The sequence below is a fragment of the Oncorhynchus mykiss genome, chromosome 1 (assembly GCF_013265735.2).
Source record: "Oncorhynchus mykiss isolate Arlee chromosome 1, USDA_OmykA_1.1, whole genome shotgun sequence".
Lineage (NCBI taxonomy): Eukaryota > Metazoa > Chordata > Actinopteri > Salmoniformes > Salmonidae > Oncorhynchus > Oncorhynchus mykiss.
Genome location: NC_048565.1, coordinates 77,606,803 through 77,625,750, shown reverse-complemented (window position 1 = coordinate 77,625,750; position 18,948 = coordinate 77,606,803). Strand labels below are relative to the sequence as shown.

Here is an 18,948-nt window from a genome sequence, read left to right as displayed (position 1 = left end):
GGAGTAGCGAGATGATGGGTAGAGTTAATACAAATGGAGGGAACCAAAACAATAGTAGATACTCTGTGATAATAGTGAAGCCTTCTTATTGCTAAAGCAAAGTTAACTATTTTTTGGGGGGTAATTTTTGCTCAATGTTTATGGAACCGGTTCCATAGGTTAAGTCATACACTCATTGTGTACAGGATTTTGCTTCAATGTTATTGTCTTGGCGTCTATGTTCTGTGTTACTAAAAGTAGGCAACAGAGTCAAGGTTCATTCATAAAACGTGAGGCATTTATTGTATGCATTGCAATTTTGAACTCTAAAAAGGGGTTTATTTTGTGTAAAAGGAACCCACAGTATTGTGATTACATTGTTATTACCAACTCTAACCATTCTATTAATTCCAAAAACAAAAAGGGCTCATGAAAACAGAAGAGTAAATAAGCCAAGATACTGTGAGAACCTCTTGCATTTATGTACTAAAATAATTACACCCTTACATATGCCTAACACTTAGAATGTTATATGGCAGGGTTCCCCAACTGGCGGCCCGTGGTTGTATTTGGCCCCCAAGTTCCCGAAAATTTCTCGGGGTAATAGCCCTAGCCCACACCCTCCGATCCAACAGGTCCCAGACGTGCTCAATGGGATTGAGATCCCGGCTCTTCGCTGGTCATGGCAGAACACTGACATTCCTGTCTTGCAGCAAATCACGCACAGAACGGGCAGTATGGCTGGTGGCATTATCATGCTGGAGGTTCATGTCAGGATGAGCCTGCAGGAGGGGTACCACATGAGGGAGGAGGATGTCTTGAGATTGCCTGCAATGACAACAAGCTCAGTCCAATGATGCTGTGACACATCACCCCAGACCATGACGGACCCTCCACCTCCAAATTGATCCCGCTCCAGAGTACAGGCCTCGGTGTAACGCTCATTTCTTCGACGATAAATGCGAATCCAACCATCACCCCTTGTGAGACAAAACCACGACTTGTCAGTGAAGAGCACTTTTTGCCAGCCCTGTCTGATCCAGCGGCAGTGGGTTTGTGCCCATAGGCGACGTTGCCGGTGATGTCTGGTGAGGACAACCACCAGACATCCTTACAACCTAGAAGCCCTCAGTCCAGCCTCTCTCAGCCTATTACGGACTGATGGAGGGATTGTACATTCCTGGTGTACCTCGGGCAGTTGTTGTTGCCATCCTGTACCTGTCCCGCAGGTGTGATGTTCGGATGTATCGATCCTGTGCAGGTGTTGTTACACGTGGTCTGCCACTGCGAGAAAGATCAGCTGTCCGTCCTGCCTCCCTGTAGCGGTGTCTTAGCTGTCTCAGTACGAATATTGCAATTTATTGCCCTGGCCACATCTGCAGTCCTCATGCCTCTTTGCAGCATGCCTAAGGCAAGTTCACACAGATGAGCAGGGACCCTGGGCATCTTTATTTTGGTGTTTTTCAGAGTCAGTAGAAAATACTCTTTAGTGTCCTAAGTTTTCATAACTGTGACCTTAATTGCCTACCATCTGTAAGCTGCTAGTGTCTTAATGACCGTTCCACAGGTGCATGTCCATTACTTGTTTATGGTTCATTGAACAAGCATGGGAAACAGTGTTTAAACTCTTTACAATGAAGATCTGTGAAGTTATTTGGATTTTTACGAATTATCTTTGAAAGGCAGGGTCCTGAAAAAGGGACGTTTCTTTTTTTGCTGAGTTTATTTGGCCTTTGCCTACTGCACTTAAAGTCGTGTTTCAAGCGTGGTCACAACGTCCCCTGGCGGTTCCACCGAGAACTTGAGCACGAGAGAGACAGAGCAAACGTGGGCAACTTTCAGACGATTAATTGGTATCACACTCAAATACATAACTCCATTTTCCCTCTATAAAATAAAAATACAATCCAGCCTAAATATGGCCACTATTCAACCAAAAGGTTATTGTCTTTGGTTCAACTATTTAAAAAGGTAGGCTAGCTATATCAATAGGCTATCACAGAAAAATATCATGCAAGTTTATTCCACAGAGTATGTAGCCTGTGGTTTATTCCTATATGTAATTACGCTTTCTCAAAAGAAGATGTCACTTCGTATCCAAGACATCTGACTTTTGGGTTTAGCGAGTCCGGAAAGACGTGACGTAATGAACACTTCAAAATGGCTACTGGTTGTGGTATTAGTGCTGCTGACTGGTACATAGGGATTGCATTAATCTGTTACAGCACAGGCCCGATTGAAATGTTATTTTGACCAAACGTTCATCAAAACAGTATGCTGTTTTTGTGGGTCTGCCAGATTAAAAACGACAGACTACAAAACATGGTCACGCTCTCAAAGAACAACGAAGACTGGGAGCTCAGACGTCCGAGAGGGCGACGCTGCAGGATTTTATGTCCGAAGCTATAACCAGCTTCGCGGAGGGTACATGAAATGGAAACAGCAGAACATGGAGATGTGGTTCTTGTTTTGCCCGTCGATGTCAACGAAAATGAAGAGGCAGGTAAATCTTACGGTTCACATGCCGACTGTAATATAATAGCAACCTCTCGCCCATTGATCGACAACGGAAGCCGAGTATGCGCGGCGGATGAGGGTCAAACGGGGAAAGGTTATGTTTATATAGCCAGCAATGGGAAGAGTCCAATCGTTGAATGTGTCGTGTTACCATCGCAGAACGTCCGAGTTGGGAATACAATAATGCGGGATTTGGTTGCAGACTGTCTCCCCATTCAGATGCATGAAAGCGGTGTAATTTCAAACCTGTGCAACGACCCACCGCACCCGAACGACCACAGATTTAATGGATTTACTGAGTCATCGGTTCAGCTGATGGTCGGGTCGGAAGCTGACGGAGGGGGGAACGGGGGGCCCTTTTCCTGCTCAGACACAGCCGCAAGCGCCTACAGACACGAGGAGGGGAACGGAATGTTACTGCAGCTGGCTCGTGTTTCACAGCGGGGAAAACTGGATTATGAGGGGGAGACTCAAGATTCCAACTCGGGTACACTGAACGAGGGGGATTCTAATATGGAGCCAGGGCCACAGCCGCCATCTCTCTCTCCATTGTCATGTAGGCCTATAGACAACCCTCAACAGAATTACACTTTCACGGACTCTGTTGATTTGGACATGAAAATGGCCAATGGGGATATGGATTGTTATTTATCAAATGATGATTGGTCTACAGATGTGGATACTGATTATTGTAGCCAGATGGACACATGCAACCGACTGCTATGCCAAGGACTTGACTGCTCTGTCATGGAAGTAAATGTAGCAAATGGTGGCCTGCATACTGTAAACACTGAAGCCACATGTGATTTGGATGCTGTTTCCTCAGAAAGAACCACAAATGTTCCATTTGATGTCGTCGTGGTGCATGCTTCTAATCTGCAGCTCCAAAACATCCAGTCATCACCTGCATTATGTGAGAGAAACAGCACGGGGTTGAGGCATAGCAGCCCAGAGGGAGCTCCCCCAGCAGCTGCCAAGCCCCCCGATGCAGCGAGTAGTGTTCCGGACTCTGAGGGTGTCCCTTCAGAATCAAGTGCCAAACTCCCGTCTCCCTCTCCGTCAACACTTTCTGAAAACACCAACAGTCCAAACACAGAACCCAGCATGAGAGAGGATTTGAGTGAGTGCAGTCTCCCAGCTAGGCCTCTCAGCCTCAGGACTAACCCAAACATCACAGTCTCTCTCAGCTGTGATGCCACCCCTCTCAGCCCGGAGGATGGGGACATGTTATTTGGAGATGAGGGGGGTGCGGACTGCTCTAGAAACACTTATGATGTCGGTCGTCGTCAAAGTGCCCCAGAGAAACTCCCCGACGGGTCGACAGTTCTGTCCTCTTCTAAGAAGTTTGGAATCTCAGATTTTTTCACCAGGTAATATGAAAAGCGTAACCATCACTGCACTTGCTCACACACACTCCCTCACCACCACTACAACAAACCCACGCATACACGTGTTGGGAAACATCTTATTTCGGAATGCCATATGTTGAATTACCATAGTGAGCATGTGTTGAGAGTAGTAATGGATATTAGTCAGTTATTGTGGTAATAAAGGATATGGTAGACTAAGCAATAGTTAAGCGAGGCCTATCTCCTTAGGGGTTAGACTTCTGATGGCATCCACAGTGCCATTTATAGTTAATGAGACTGATGGGCTACCCTACAAGCAGCCAACTACCCTTTTCCAGCAGCTCATTACTGTAGCTGGTTATCCATAATGACCATGTTTTGTAGTGACTCTGCCCATACTGTAGGGTTGTGAAATTCTGGTAACTTTCCCCAAATAACCAGTTTTCCAGAAATCCTGGTATGAGAATTCCTGGAATTATGAGGTGATGAGCAGGAAATCCTGTATTTCTGGAAAAAATATGTTTTGAAAGTTAATGGAATTTTGCAATCCTAGGCCCATGCATAATTACTGAGAGCATCTATTCAAGCACCTGCAGGCCTGGTCAATGTCATTGTTTATCTGGTGCGCCTTCATGTTCGTTACAGTGCAAGGCAGCAGACTGGAGAAAGCGATCACAACTCCTCATGATCATCATCCTGCTAATGTGGGTTTGACAGGAGGGTGGATGTGTAGCTTGTGAATGAAATTAGCCCATGTCGTCCAACTTCTACAGATGAACAGGTTGATGAAGCACAAGGCATCTGGGTCATTGTTTTGTGCCATTAAAGCAAAAATGCTTGAACAGCAAAGAGACTTTAAACTCAGGAAGCATTTTAATATCAGCTAGGATAAATATAATCTGAAGCCTGACAGCTGGATAAGACATCCTGTACAACACAACATCTACCTGTAACACTATTCCCTCCATGCGTTGACTTCATGAGATTTGCAGGCCTCCAGTTTCTCCTGCAGCCCAGGGTAATGTTGGAGGGAATTGCGGTGTTCTACCTCTTTATTGCCTGGATTTCATACTACAACAAGCAATGAGACTGCAGAGAAAATGTTTTCTATCTGTCTCGATCTCTCTGCTACCCTCCCGCCTACCCCACTCTCACCCCTATAAAAGTACTGTACTATTGGAGCTGAATCAATTCAATTTCAGAGTATTGATTTTGAGTTGCTTGCAATGCTGTGGAGACACTCTCTTATTCTAGAAAGTCATCACTGCTAGGCCTAGCTATATAGGATAGGCCTTTGTAGCAGTTCTCTATTAAAGCTTATTATACACACGGCACAGTCCTCCTAAACTAAAATCTCCAAAGCACTTTCTTCGTCCTGTATGCAGACCAGACCGTAACGAACTGAACCCCCTCCTTAACTTGTGAGAATGTTGTCTAATGACAGAGAGCTGCTTGTGACAGGTGCTGTGAGGAGTGTTGTGGCTGAGCCCTGTGCTACTCAGCCCCACAGCTCCTAGATCTTTTATCCATGGCCCGGAGAAATGGAACCTGTCATTTGGTGTGGCGCAGGGACAGGGTTCCTAGCTACAGTACTAAAGTTAGACCTCCGTTAGGCTACAGGCTGCGTAAGACGCATCGCCACAGCACGTCGTTCAATTATCCTATGTTAACTGCAATCGATACTGAGCTCAAAGGTTCTTGTGAGCACTGCACACACTCATAACTTGTGGTGTTGCTGGTACTGTGTGTCTTGCACTTCTTGATAGTCAAGGTTGCCATTTAGTCATTATGAGGAGGCATAGGCTAACACCTAGTACTACGCTGAGCTAGCAACGAGCACGTCCTCATCCATCATTGTCAACGTCCTCATCCAACCAGAATCCATGTTTGCAGATGGAATTAACTTGTTTGTACCACACTGCTGATCACTTTGAAATGAATAACAAGTGATCTACGGCTCACTCTGTCCCACTGCCTGTGTGCACAGCATTAGAGGAAATACTGGTTTGTGGAGCTGGATTCTTATGTTTGATTCCACTGAGGTGATTATGATGGCATGGTTGGGATGACGATGATGATCATAATCTTCAGGTGTTTGAGGATGTTAGATGATGGACTGTGTCCTGGATCACGTTTGTATAAGAGTTATCACTGATGTACTGTATCCAACAATCCGTAGCAACACGACCTTGGGGAGGGTGCCTTTCTGAATTCCTTCACAACAAGGGAAGAACAAACATGGCTGACCTGGCCCCCATTGTACCACACACTCACTCCACCCAGCAGACAGCCAGAAACTCTCTCATATCACTGCAGCTTCGCTGATGGCCCAACCCGACTCTTCACACACTTACGGTACACAGGGCAGGATAAAAACCTGGGAACCTCAGGGGACTGTGTGTTTGTGCGAGCATGTGTGTACATGTTATCTTTTCATTGCTCAACACCCTTCTTTCCATCCTCTACTTCCCTGAGATTTGTACCACCCTCTTTCACCATGTACATTTTCCTTCCAGATATGTCTGTCTCTTCTTTTAAATATTTGTCACTCTCTCTCCTCCAGAAACCTGTTTTCTAGGAAGCCCAAAGAGCCAAAGCCACCTTCTCAGAATGCTCCTGGGTGGAGGTTGTTTGGAAAGGTTCCCCTGAGGGAGAACACTACTAAAGATCCTAAAGACTCCTTCACCATCCAGCAGGTTAGTATCACTCTATATCGGACTCAACCACAACCTGTTTGAGTTCTACCCATAAAAATGAATGAAGATCAAGATATATTTGTGTTGGTCTGGTGTCATATAAATGATCTGGTATCCAAACTCTAGAACTCTTAACATTGTAGGAATTACCAACTCAAACTAATGGAATGGAAATGTCCATTGAATGTCTCTGTTGTGATGCTTCTGGTGGTGGTGTGTATGTCTGCAACAGGTGGGAATTGAGGCAAAGGGACAGGAGTGGGTGTCTGGATGAAAGGGCGTTATTGGTTAAACCACTAGTGGTGGTGGGGGATGGTGTGTAGCTGTCTCTCTGCTCTGCTGTTGCAGTCTGCAGCTGAGACCCCAGCTGGCTACTCTGCCCCCCTAACCACACTTCTGCATGCTGTGTGGCGGTGTCTCTGACAGCTCACCCTCCCTACTCCTCACTGGCCCTCTTCCTCTGACTGTTATGGAGGATGTGCACCCCGGCACTGCGCTGAGTGGGTTAGCATTCCTACCATGCTCAAGTCAGGTGGGATTCTGAGCTGCTCTAAATGAGATTGAGACAGAGACACACTGGGTGCTTGTTTACAGATGCGGTCAACTGAGACTGAAGCTCAATGAATAATGATGAAGGCAAGAAGTAGGATGTTACACTTAGACTATTCCCATTCCACAACAAAGTAGTAAACTACAATATACTGGCATACATCTGGTTTTTGTTTCATCAGGATCATATTCCAGACAGTTGAGCCTGAATCAACACCTAATCACAATCTCTTTAATCAGGGACTATGGGATGCCTTTTTTCTAAATATTATTCACCATCTTTCTGCATGGAACTATAGAAAATATGTTTCGCCCATCAGACTACCAGATGTACTTCTGCCTACCTGCTTCACATGACAATAGAAGCATTATCCATGACTACACTAACTGTGGGAGAGGGAGAACATCACGCATAGAGGAACCAACTCCAGCGGGGTGGGGGTGATGAATGATCACTATGTCTCATCCAGACTAACCTCATAAAAGATCTGTTGTCCTGTGGTTAACCCGGGTCTATGAATGAGGTTTTTTATCACACGTACGTACACACACACACAGTGCAGAAAAGGCCTAGGACAAAGTAGACACTATTAAGCCTACAGAATGTCCCTAGCCCTGACAGCCCTGCCTCCCATAGCCATTAGGCTGCCTTCTACAGGAGCAAAGATGGGCCGTAGTTGATGGATGAACACTGGTGTGTTATGTACAATAACTGGTCCATCCACACATAAAAGGAGTCATAGACTGTTCTCTGCTACCGCACGGCATGTGGTACCGATGCACCAAGTCTAAAACCAACAGGACCCTGGACAGCTTCTACCCCCAATCCATAAGACTGCTAAATAGTTAGTCCTGGTTAACTATTTAGCTGTCTGCATTGATCCCTTTTGCAATAACTCTCGACTCATCACACCCGCTGCTGTTACAGTTTATTATCAATCCTGTTGCCTAGTCACTTTTTCTTACCTATATGTACATATATACCTCGATTACCTCGTGCCCCTGCACATCGGACTCAGTACTGCTACCCTGTGTTTTTAGCCAAGTTATCATTACTCATTCCTCGTGTTATTAATATTTATTTATTTATTATTACATTTTTTCTCTCTGCATTTTTTGCAAGGGCCCGTAAGTAAGCATTTCACTGTTAGTCAACACCTGTTTACGAATCATGGGACAATTTGATTTGATTGTAGACCACAGTGAAGAACAGCCTACATGTAGGTTTTAAAACCTCATTGTAAACATGTTTTTGTCCCCTTGTTTCCTGTGTTTCTATGTAAAGGAGTACCCGGTGAAGGTTGGACCAGCTCCAGGTTCCCAGGTCCAGCTCTCTGCAGCGCGGCGGAAAAACCTGGAGTTTGAGCCGTTGTCTACCACAGCTCTGATACTAGAGGACAGGCCATCGTGAGTGTTTAATTTTATTTTATTTTTTATTTTTTTGAATCCTCTGGTTGGCTACTCCCTCGGTACACATCCCGTGTGATTGATTGTGTATAGTGCAGTGCCCTCATACAGGGGGATGGCCTGTTTTCCTGGAATGCACATTAATCTTATCTAAACACCATGCACATGTAATTCCTGATACTCTGTATGGCCCGTGTGTATGCCCAAACCACACACCTCTCTCTGAAGGCATCCATCTCGTCCCCTCTGTTCAGGAACCTTCCTGCCAAGTCTGTTGAGGAGGCCATGCGTCACAAACAAGAGTATGACGAGATGGTGGCAGGAGCCAAGAGGAGAGGTATGTGCTAACCACGGTTTTAACTGTCTACACACACCCAGAGGGTGACTGTGCCTGTCAGGGAGCTGTCATCAACAACACCCAAAGGGGTGTGTCCTCTCACCACTCCTCTATATCCTGTACACTGTTGATTGTCGTAGCCAGTAAGAGAACCGATATTGAAGTTTGAGGATGACTCTAATAGTCCGTCTCCTTCATGCTAATGAAACTGCCCACAGCCTTGTTGTTGATGATTTAGTGCATTGGTGTGCCAGTGCATTCTTACAACTGAATGTGACAACCAAAGATTTAGTATGTGTATTGATTTCAGAACACTAAGGGCCAGGTGGTAGACACTATAGACAACTACAAGTATCTTGGCAAAATTATTGATAATACATTGAACTTTGAGTGTAACACTTATGTGTATGAAAGTCCAGCAGTGCATTTTCTGTCTCTGGAAACCTGCCAAAGTTCCCGGTCGACAGGACCTTGATGACTGTTTTATAAGTCATACGTAGTCTGTATTAACATTTTCTATGATTTGTTGGTACGTCAACCTTGGTGTAAAAGCAAAAAATATCTATCTAGAATAGTGAAAGTGGGCAGTAAGATGATGGGGAGTCCAGCAGAGGAGTCTGTCTGATCTGAACAACAGACAAGTGGTGAGGAAGACTGAATCCATCCTGTCTGACTGTGCCCACCCCCCCCTACACCATGAAGTCCAGGGCCCAGTTGCATAAAACATCAAATCAAATGTACTTAAAGCCCTTTTTACATCTCTGCTTCCGAGTGGCGCAGCGGGCTAAGGTACTGCATCTCAGTCCCTGGTTTGAATCCAGGCTGTATCACATCCGTCCGTGATTGGGAGTCCCATAGGGCGGCGCACAATCGGCCCAGCGTCGTCCGGGATTGGCCGTTATATTAAATACGAATTTGTTCTTAACTGACTTGCCTAGTTAAGTAAAAAATAATAATAAAAGTGCTTATACAGAAGCCCAGCCTAAAACCCCAAACAACAAGCAATGCAGATTTAAGGGTTTACCTTAGAGAATTATGTTCCCTTACCTAAGGGAATTTTTTTAAGGGTGTTGCATAGAGCCGCTCAAACATTTCCTTAGGTAAGGGCATAACTTAAGGGTTTTATGGTACTTTGAGGGAATGTACGGCAGAAAGAGTCACTGGTTACTATGGAGGGGACCTGATTTCACTGACTGAAGGTCTCATTGAAGAGATCACATTTATTATGCGATATCGAAAAAATAGAGCTTCTGCATTTTAAGAGGGGCGAAACGATACAGAAGACAGTAACACGTGTTGTAGCTATGGATTGCGTACCTTCCATTGTTTATCTAAGTAGCTAGCTGCTGGACGTTTTCCTTTTGTAACCAGGGCAGATGAAAGCAACATTCACCTCCACAAATGCTGTTTACATTGAAATCCATACTGAATGAAGCCGTTAAGGGACCTCATGGGCACCCTTAACTGTTTCACTTAATTTAAGGGGGAAATTCTCCTTAAAAGGTTTAGTGCAACTGGTTTAAAGTTAAGGAAACTTTTAAGGGATAAGATAAGGGGGGCGTTAACTTACGTTTTATGCAACTGGCCCCAGGTCCTACTCTCTGGCTCCCAGTATAGAGCCCCACTGTTAAGACTAACCGGTACAAGCACTCCTTCGCCCCTATGGCCATTGCTTTTTTTAAATACTGGGAAGAGACTGTGATAGGCTAGGGATGAGTATGACGGTGGTAATATGTTGCTGTTTTTTGTTTTTGTCAGCACGTTGATAATGTTGTTGACCGGATGATCGCACAGCCGTCATACCGCTCAGGAAGGAGACTCGTTCTGTCTCCTAGAGATGAACGTACTTTGGTGCGAAAAGTGCAAATCAATCCCAGAACATCAGCAAAGGACCTTGTGAAAATGCTGGAGGAAACAGGTACAAAAGTATCTATATCCACAGTAAAACGAATCCTATATCGACATAACCTGAAAGGCCGCTCAGCAAGGAAGAAGCCACTGATCCAAAACCGACATAAAAAAGCCAGACTACAGTTTACAACTGCACATGGAGACAAAGATCATACTTTTTGGAGAAATGTCCTCTGGTCTGATGAAACAGCAATGGAACAGTTTGACCATAATGACCTTGTTATGTTTGGAGGAAAAAGGGGGAGGCTTGCAACCCGAAGAACACCATCCCAACCGTGAAGCACGGGGGTGGCAGCATCATGTTGTGGGGGTGCTTTGCTGCAGAAGGGACTGGTGCACTTCACAAAATAGATGGCGTCATGAGGGAGGAAAATTATGTGGATATATTGAAGCAACATCTCAAGACATCAGTCAGAAAGTTAAAGCTTGGCAGCAAATGTGTCTTCCAAATGGACAATGACCCCAAGCATACTTCCAAAGTTGATGCAAAATGGCTTAAGGACAACGAAGTCAAGGTATTGGAGTGGCCATCTCAAAGCCCTGACCTCAATCCTATAGAAAATGTGTGGGCAGAACTGAAAAAGCGTGTGTGAGCAAGGAGGCCTACAAACCTGACTCAGTTATACCAGCTCTGTCAGGAGGAGTGGGATAAAATTCACCCAACTTATTGTGGAAGGCTACCCAAAATGTTTGACCCAAGTTAAACAATTAAAGGCAATGCTACCAAATACTAATTGAGTGTATGTAAACGTCTGACCCACTGGGAATGTGATGAAAGAAATTGAAGCTTAAATAAATCATTCTCTCTACTATTATTCTGACATTTCACATTCTTAAAATAAAGTGGTGATCCTAACTGACCTAAAAAAGAATTTTTACTTGGATTAAATGTCAGGAATGATGAAAAACTGTGTTTAAATGTATTTTGCTAAGATGTATATACACTTCCCACTTCAAATGTATGTTGAATGTTGTTTTTATGCTCCTTTGCTGCCAAACCAATTGGGACCATGAAGTTTAATTGAACTTTAACACACACTTAACCCATTCTCTCTCTTTTCTCTGTCAGAGCTGAAGGAGGCCCAGAAGAAGAAGCGTCGGATGAAGGAGAGGTTTAAACAGGAGGACAGCATCGCCAACGCCATGGTCATCTGGAACAATGACGTCCTGCCCAACTGGGACTGCATGTCAGTATTCCCTACACTGAGGGGATCAGTACCGTTTTAATGCCTTTTATCGTCCAGCACAAACACTTGATACTATATAATATATGCCATTTAGCAGACACTTTTATACAAAGCAACTTATTAATGCGTGCATACATTTTACATATGGGTGGTCTTGGGAATCAAACACACCATTCTGGCATTGAAAGTGCCATGCTCTACCAACTGAGCTACAGCAGACATCTTGATTTGTCACAAATGATCCTCCTGAACATTATTTTCACTTGAAACAAAGGACTACCAGAAGCTGAAATGGGTTGTGTTGTCAAATGTACATAGAACAGTGGAGGCGGCTGAGGGGAGGACAGCTCATAGTAATGGAACAGAATAAATGGAATGGTAACAAACACGTGGTTTTCATGTGTTTGAAAACATTCCATGCTCTCCATTCCAGCCATTATTATGAGCCGTTGTCTCGGCAGCCTCCACTGACATATATATAGACTATTCTGATACTCTACCATAGTTTTAACACGGTTAAAGTTCCTCCGGAATGACAGACGTGTGTTGTGTCCCCTGGCAGGCGTAACACGCGTCGGGTCAGAGAGCTCTGGTGGCAGGGCCTTCCTCCCAGCGTCCGAGGACGTGTCTGGAGCCTGGCCATCGGCAACGAGCTCAACATCACCCCCGGTAAAAACACAACACTCTACTTAATGCTGTCTATCCAAACCTCCCCCCTCTCCGTTCTCACAGCCTGTTTGCTAATATTCACTGTTACAGCAGCTTTTAATGTATACAATCTAAGCAGTTGCCTACTATAACAATGACGGCCATCCTACCGCCCACATAGTCTGTTGAACGACCAGTAGCAGTATATAATCTGGATAAACTATAATTAACCACAGTATTGTTGATTGTGTCTGCTATTGTAGAGTTGTTTGAGATATTTCTGTCTCGGGCTAAGGAGAGGTGGAAGAGCTTCAGTGAGACCAGCTCTGAAAACGAGACCGAAGGTAGGTACCATGGCAACACAAAGACCCAGAGCAAGAATAAGCCCCATCATTATTTAAAACAAGTTAGAAACACGTTTTGTGCTTTGTTTATTGATCATTATAAAAAAGCTAATTGTATTTTTGCATGATTTTTTTTCTCCAAAACAGACTCTGGATCATTGCAGGCGGATAGAGAGTCAAGTCTGGACCTGATAAAGCTGGACATCTCCAGGACCTTCCCCTCTCTCTTTATTTTTCAGAAGGTACAGTCAAATGTTTAGACACCTACTCATTCAAGGGTTTTTCTTTATTTGTATTATTTTCTACGTTGTAGAATAATAGTGAAGACATTAAAACTATGAAATAACACTTGGAATCATGTAGTAACCAAACAAGTGTTAAACAAATCAAAAATATATTTTATATTTGAGAATCTTCATAGTAGCCACCTTTTGCCTTGACAGCTTTCCACTCTCTTGGCATTCTGTCGACCAGCTTCACCTGTAATGCTTTTCTGACAGTCTTGAAGGAGTTCCCACATATGCTGAGCACTTGTTGGCTGTTTTGCCTTCACTCTGTGGTCCAACTCATCCCAAACCATCTCAATTTGGTTGAGGTCGGGTGATTGTGGAGGACAGGTCATCTGATGCAGCACTCCATGACTCTCCTCCTTGGTCAAATAGCCCTTACACAGCCTGGGGGTGTGTTGGATCATTGTCCTGTTGAAAAACAAATGATAGTCCCACTAAGCGCAAACCGGATGGGATGGCGTATATCGCTGCATAATGCTGGTTAAGTGTGCCTTGATTTCTAAATAAATCACAGGCAGTGTTACCAGCAAAGCACCATCACACCACCACCCCCATGCTTCATGGTGGGAACCATACATGTGGAGAAAAAAAATCTCACATTTGGACTGATCAGACCAAAGGACACCGGTCTAATGTCCATTGCTTGTGTTTCTTGGCCCAAGCAAGTCTTCTTTTTATTGGTGTCCTTTAGTAGTGGCTTCTTTGCAGCAATTTGACCATGAAGGCCTGATTCATGCAGTTTCCTCTGAACAGTTGATGTTCAGATGTGTCTGTTACTTGAATTCTGTGATGCATTTATTTGGACTGTCATTTCTGAGGCTGGTCACTCTAATGAACTTATCCTCTGCAGCAGAGGTAACTCTGGTTCTTCCTTTCCTGTGGCGGTCCTCAATGCCAGTTTCATCATAGCGCATGATGGTTTTTGCGACTGCACTTGAAGAAACTTTAAACGTTCTTGAAATGTTCCGTATTGACTGACCTTCATGTCTTAAAGTAATGATGGAATGTTGTTTCTTTTTGCTTATTTGAGCTGTTCTTGCCATAATATGGACTTGGTCTTTTACCAAATAAGGCTATCTTCTGTATACCACCCATGCCTTGTCACAACACAACTGATTGACTCCAATGCATTAAGAAGGAAAGAAATTCTACAAATGAACTTTTTACAAGGCACCTGTTAATTGAAATGCATTCCAGCTGCCTACCTCATGAAGCTGGTTGAGAGAATGCCAAGAGTGTGCAAAGCTGTGGCTACTTTGAAGAGTCTAGAATATATTTTAACACTTTTTTGGTTACTACATGATTCCATGTGTTTTAATTTCATAGTTTTGATGTCTTCACTATTATTATACAATGTTGAAAATAGTAAAAATAAAGAAACGCCCTTGAATGAGTTGGTGTGTCCAAACTTTTGACTGGTACTGTAGGTCTCTCCTCTCATCACCAATACAGTACCTGATCTCAGAGGCTTGATATCTCTGTGGTTGTCACTATAAAACAGAACCCTTATACTGTCCATGGCTGTTTCTATCCCAGTGTTGTTGTGGTGTGTGGAAGCTTTTGTTCTTCAATGTATTCTTCTCATTGTATTGCTGGATCTCCTGGTGTTGACATTGAAAGTGCCACTGTTGTTTGGTCAGTGTTAGGTTTATTTGAACATCTTGGTACGTATGCAAAAGCAATATAAACCTCAAGTAAAAAGAGAAGACATTAATTTGACTACTCTCCCTATAGGGTGGGCCCTATCATGACCTCTTGCACAGTGTTCTGGGGGCGTACACGTGTTATAGACCAGACGTGGGCTATGTAAGTAGCAAACACTTCATTTATCCTAGATAATTGTGTTTTCTCTCAATCCACGTTGACTAAATGTTTGTCCCGTGAACTGATTTCTCCCCACGTCTGCAATTAAATTGGATTCTGTTCTTAATGGAACTGTTTATTTTGGTGAAAAAATAAATTGAACTAAGACATGCGTTCCTTGTGTTTTCCAGGTCCAGGGGATGTCCTTCATCGCTGCAGTGCTAATCCTGAATCTGGAGGAAGCTGACGCCTTCATCGCTTTTGCGAACCTGCTCAACAAGCCCTGTCAGATGGCCTTCTTCAGAGTGGACCACGACCTGGTACTGACACATACACACCTTTTGTCCTGAGAGAATTAAGCAATAAGGCCTGAGGAGGTGTGGTATATGGCCAATATGTTCTTACGCTCAAAGCAACGTGGAGTGCCTTAGCCGTGGTATATTGGCCATATATCACAAACCCCTGAGATGCCTTATTGCTATTATAAACTGGTTACCAACGTAATTAGAACAGTACAAATAAATGTTTTGTCATACCCATGGTATACGGTCTGATATAACACGGCTGTCAGCCAATCAGCATTCAGAGCTTGAAACACCCAGTTTATAATGCTGAATGAATAAATGTTGTTTCCATGGTGTAAAACTTTTTTCCTCTTGTTTTCAGATGTTGAAATACTTCGCTGCTTTTGAGGTGTTCTTTGAAGAGAACCTCCCACGGCTGTTCAATCACTTTCAGATCAACAACCTCACCCCTGACCTTTATCTCATAGACTGGTGAGTGCAGGACAACATGACACTTCAGTGCTTGCCCTCTTTGAACTAAAGTAAAATGGTTCAAGACTTTGTCCATTTCTATTCATTGTCAGTTCATAAAGTGACCTTTGCATGTGCTTCGCTTCACCTCGCCGATGAACCGTTGTTGACCTCTGTGTGTCTCGGTCCATTCCTGCAGGATCTTCACCCTGTACAGTAAGTCGTTGCCATTGGATGTGGCGTGTCGCGTGTGGGACGTGTTCTGTCGGGACGGGGAGGAGTGTCTGTTCCGGACAGGCCTGGGCATCCTGCGCCTCTACCAGGAGGTCCTACTGCAGATGGACTTCATCCATATGGCCCAGTTCCTTACCCGCCTGCCTGATGACATGGCTGCTGACAACCTGTTCAGCTGCATCACTGCCACACAGATGCTCAGCAGCAACCGCAAGTGGGGCCAGGTCAGTTAGACCCACTGTCTGATTCTATAGTCTGACCTGTGGAGCAGAAGTAAACTGGAATTCCAATTAAATGTTTGAAAAGTGGGCATCTATTTAATGACTTATGAAGTGGGGCCTGCTGTGGATGGGTTTTATCAGTGCTAAGATGGGGTGGTGTCAGTGCTCTCCAAAGGCTTCCTTTCCCCTTCATCTTCCCTTCATGACAACGGATAGAGAGCAATAATAATGGCGTCTTTTTGTAGGCACTAACAGAGGCAAACTCCTCAATGACTTGTCGGCCAAAGTCTATGGGGAAATGAATGGGTTTCTGGGATAAACGGCGAATATAATGTCTGATGAACACAGGTTTAGGAGGTCTTATACGTTTTGGTTCTAGAGATAATCTTCATCAGCTAACGTCACGTTTTGTGAATTTTTATGTGTGGATGTAATGAAAACAAGCACATAAAGGTGTCATGATTCATAAAGGTCATGTTAACTGACTGATATTATCTCAGAGCAAAACATATAAGATCTCCTAAGCTTGTGTTAACTTCAAACCTTTTTTTTGTCTTTATCCCAAAACCCCATTCTATCCCCATTAATTTCTCCCATAGGGATAGCTGAACGAACCAGGGGTAACTAATTTCCAATTTTTAGGTGTACAAGCTGGCGCGCTATGTAGGGGAGAGGACTCCTGGGTAGTTTTTTTTTACCATGTTGCTTAATCTCTTATAGTCTTTAAATATTAGTGGTTAAGGAAGAAAACAGATGAGGAGAGGGAAGCTTGTATGTTATTTGCTTTGTTTTTGTATCAACAGTACCTTCTGTTGGATATGTAGAACTACTCTATGTATTTAATTTTACATGTACATATTTCCATTAGGTCTTCTCTGCATTGATGAAGGATGGCAGTAAGGAAATGGCCAACCACAGTCCGGCTCCAAGAAGCTAACGGTTTAGACACACGAACCCCACTACCCAATGTGTTTCTGAATCTGTGACACACGCACTTGGATTTCTTCTGGGGACTGTTGCTAAGGCAACAGGAATGCTTTGCTTGGTTATGAAATGGACACCAAATGGATGTAATACTGGGAGGTGGCAACACATCCCTACATATCTCCACACACACACACACACACAAAATGGCATCAGAAGTGTGACTGAAATGAATGTTGGTGCATCAGAGAACCATTAGCAACTATGACTGATGAAATCTGGTGGAAAATACTTTAGGCCGGGAGAGTTCTGTCATTATTGCGCATACGGCAAGTGGCTATAAGGAGTTCCCAAAACTCCTATCAACACTCCATTGGTTTGCGTACACTACGCCCATTAAGTATATGTCCATTTTCGTCCCTACATATCTCTCTACATGCACACACACACTCACATAATAACAGCATTATAAACAGGCCTTAGGTGGACCATGAAACCACTGACTCACCCATATAGTCTGGTCAGAAATATGTTATACTTTCAGATTGTAAAGCTGTTAAATGTACTTGTCTCTTTTTGTTTTTAGGTTATACCAAATTTCTCCACGACTAAGTGTTTGTAAATATGAACTTAAACATATGTACCTATATTTGTATGTATTAATGTATGGTATACACATACAGTATTTTCCTCGTGTTCACTAATTCAACAGGACCCTTGGCAAACAGTGATTCTGGAATAGGAAATACCAACGGTAAATCAAGGAGCGACTTGGTGAAATCTTTTGAAAAACTATTGAATCTGAGTGCTCTTAAGTTAGTTTAAAGGTCCAATGCAGCCATTTTGATCTCAATATCAAATCATTTCTGGGTAACAATGAAGTACCTTACTGTGATTGTTTTCAATTAAAATAGTAAAAAAAAAATGATAGCTTCTTAACAAAGAGCAATTTCTCGAGGAAGAATTTTGATAGCAGTCTCTGGGAGTGGTCTGAGTGAGGGGAAACGGAATAGTAGCTGTTATTGGCAGAGGGGTTTGGCACTCTCTTTCTTATTGGTGTATTAACAAATTTACTACCTAGTGATGTCACCAGGCAGGCCAAAACTCCATCCCACCAAAACAGGTTGACATTTCAGGCCTTCTTTTCAAACAGCTCTAACACTAAAAGGGCATTATCGTAATTATCACAACCTCGTAGTGTGGAAGCATATATAAAACACAGGCAAATCATGTTTTTTTTGCTGCACTGGGCCTTTTAAATAAAGCCCTGAAGAGGAGGGGGGATAATTTTGAAATAAAAGTGCAATATGAATCTCAAGGGCCACATGATGCAGTGTTTTTGGAGAAACAGGTTTGAATAACCGCTTTATGTTGAGTTAAATCTACAGTTGGTGATGTCTGATAGTACAGTGCTTTGATTAGATATTTAGAAAGTAGTGGAGAAGGAGAACAACATTCTTGCAAGATGTTTGATTTATTTTAAGATTGACATTTGGTCTGTATGCATACTATTTAAGTTGTAGCATTGCTTCATGTAAAATAATCATTCCGCTTGTTTTTGTCCAATTTACAATTGTACAGTTTTCATATGCCTTACTGGTACTGTATATGTAATGTAAAAAAGATCTCTTTCGTAAATGGCCACTAGTTAAATGTGTAAATAAATATCTGGGCAACAGAATTGCTGTGTGGGGTTTGTTTTTCCTTATTTTTTTCTAAGTAAAACATTTTTGTAAGACACTACACTATCTGATCTAATTTATTTGAAAAAATTCCAAAACACAGTTAATTGCATTT

At 43.3% G+C, this 18,948-nt stretch overlaps 1 protein-coding gene across 1 annotated transcript; it reads left to right on the top strand.

The window, feature by feature from the left end:
* Nucleotides 1–2,122: 2,122 nt before the first annotated feature.
* Nucleotides 2,123–18,832, top strand: tbc1d12a (TBC1 domain family, member 12a). Its single transcript, XM_021612662.2, has 13 exons — nt 2,123–3,866; nt 6,409–6,541; nt 8,376–8,497; nt 8,752–8,834; nt 11,815–11,932; nt 12,495–12,601; nt 12,844–12,924; nt 13,072–13,166; nt 14,949–15,020; nt 15,209–15,337; nt 15,684–15,793; nt 15,972–16,230; nt 17,096–18,832. Exons 1-13 carry the CDS (start codon nt 2,413–2,415, stop codon nt 17,162–17,164), a joined length of 2,832 nt encoding a protein of 943 aa, XP_021468337.2. The 5' UTR covers nt 2,123–2,412; the 3' UTR covers nt 17,165–18,832.
* Nucleotides 18,833–18,948: the final 116 nt, after the last annotated feature.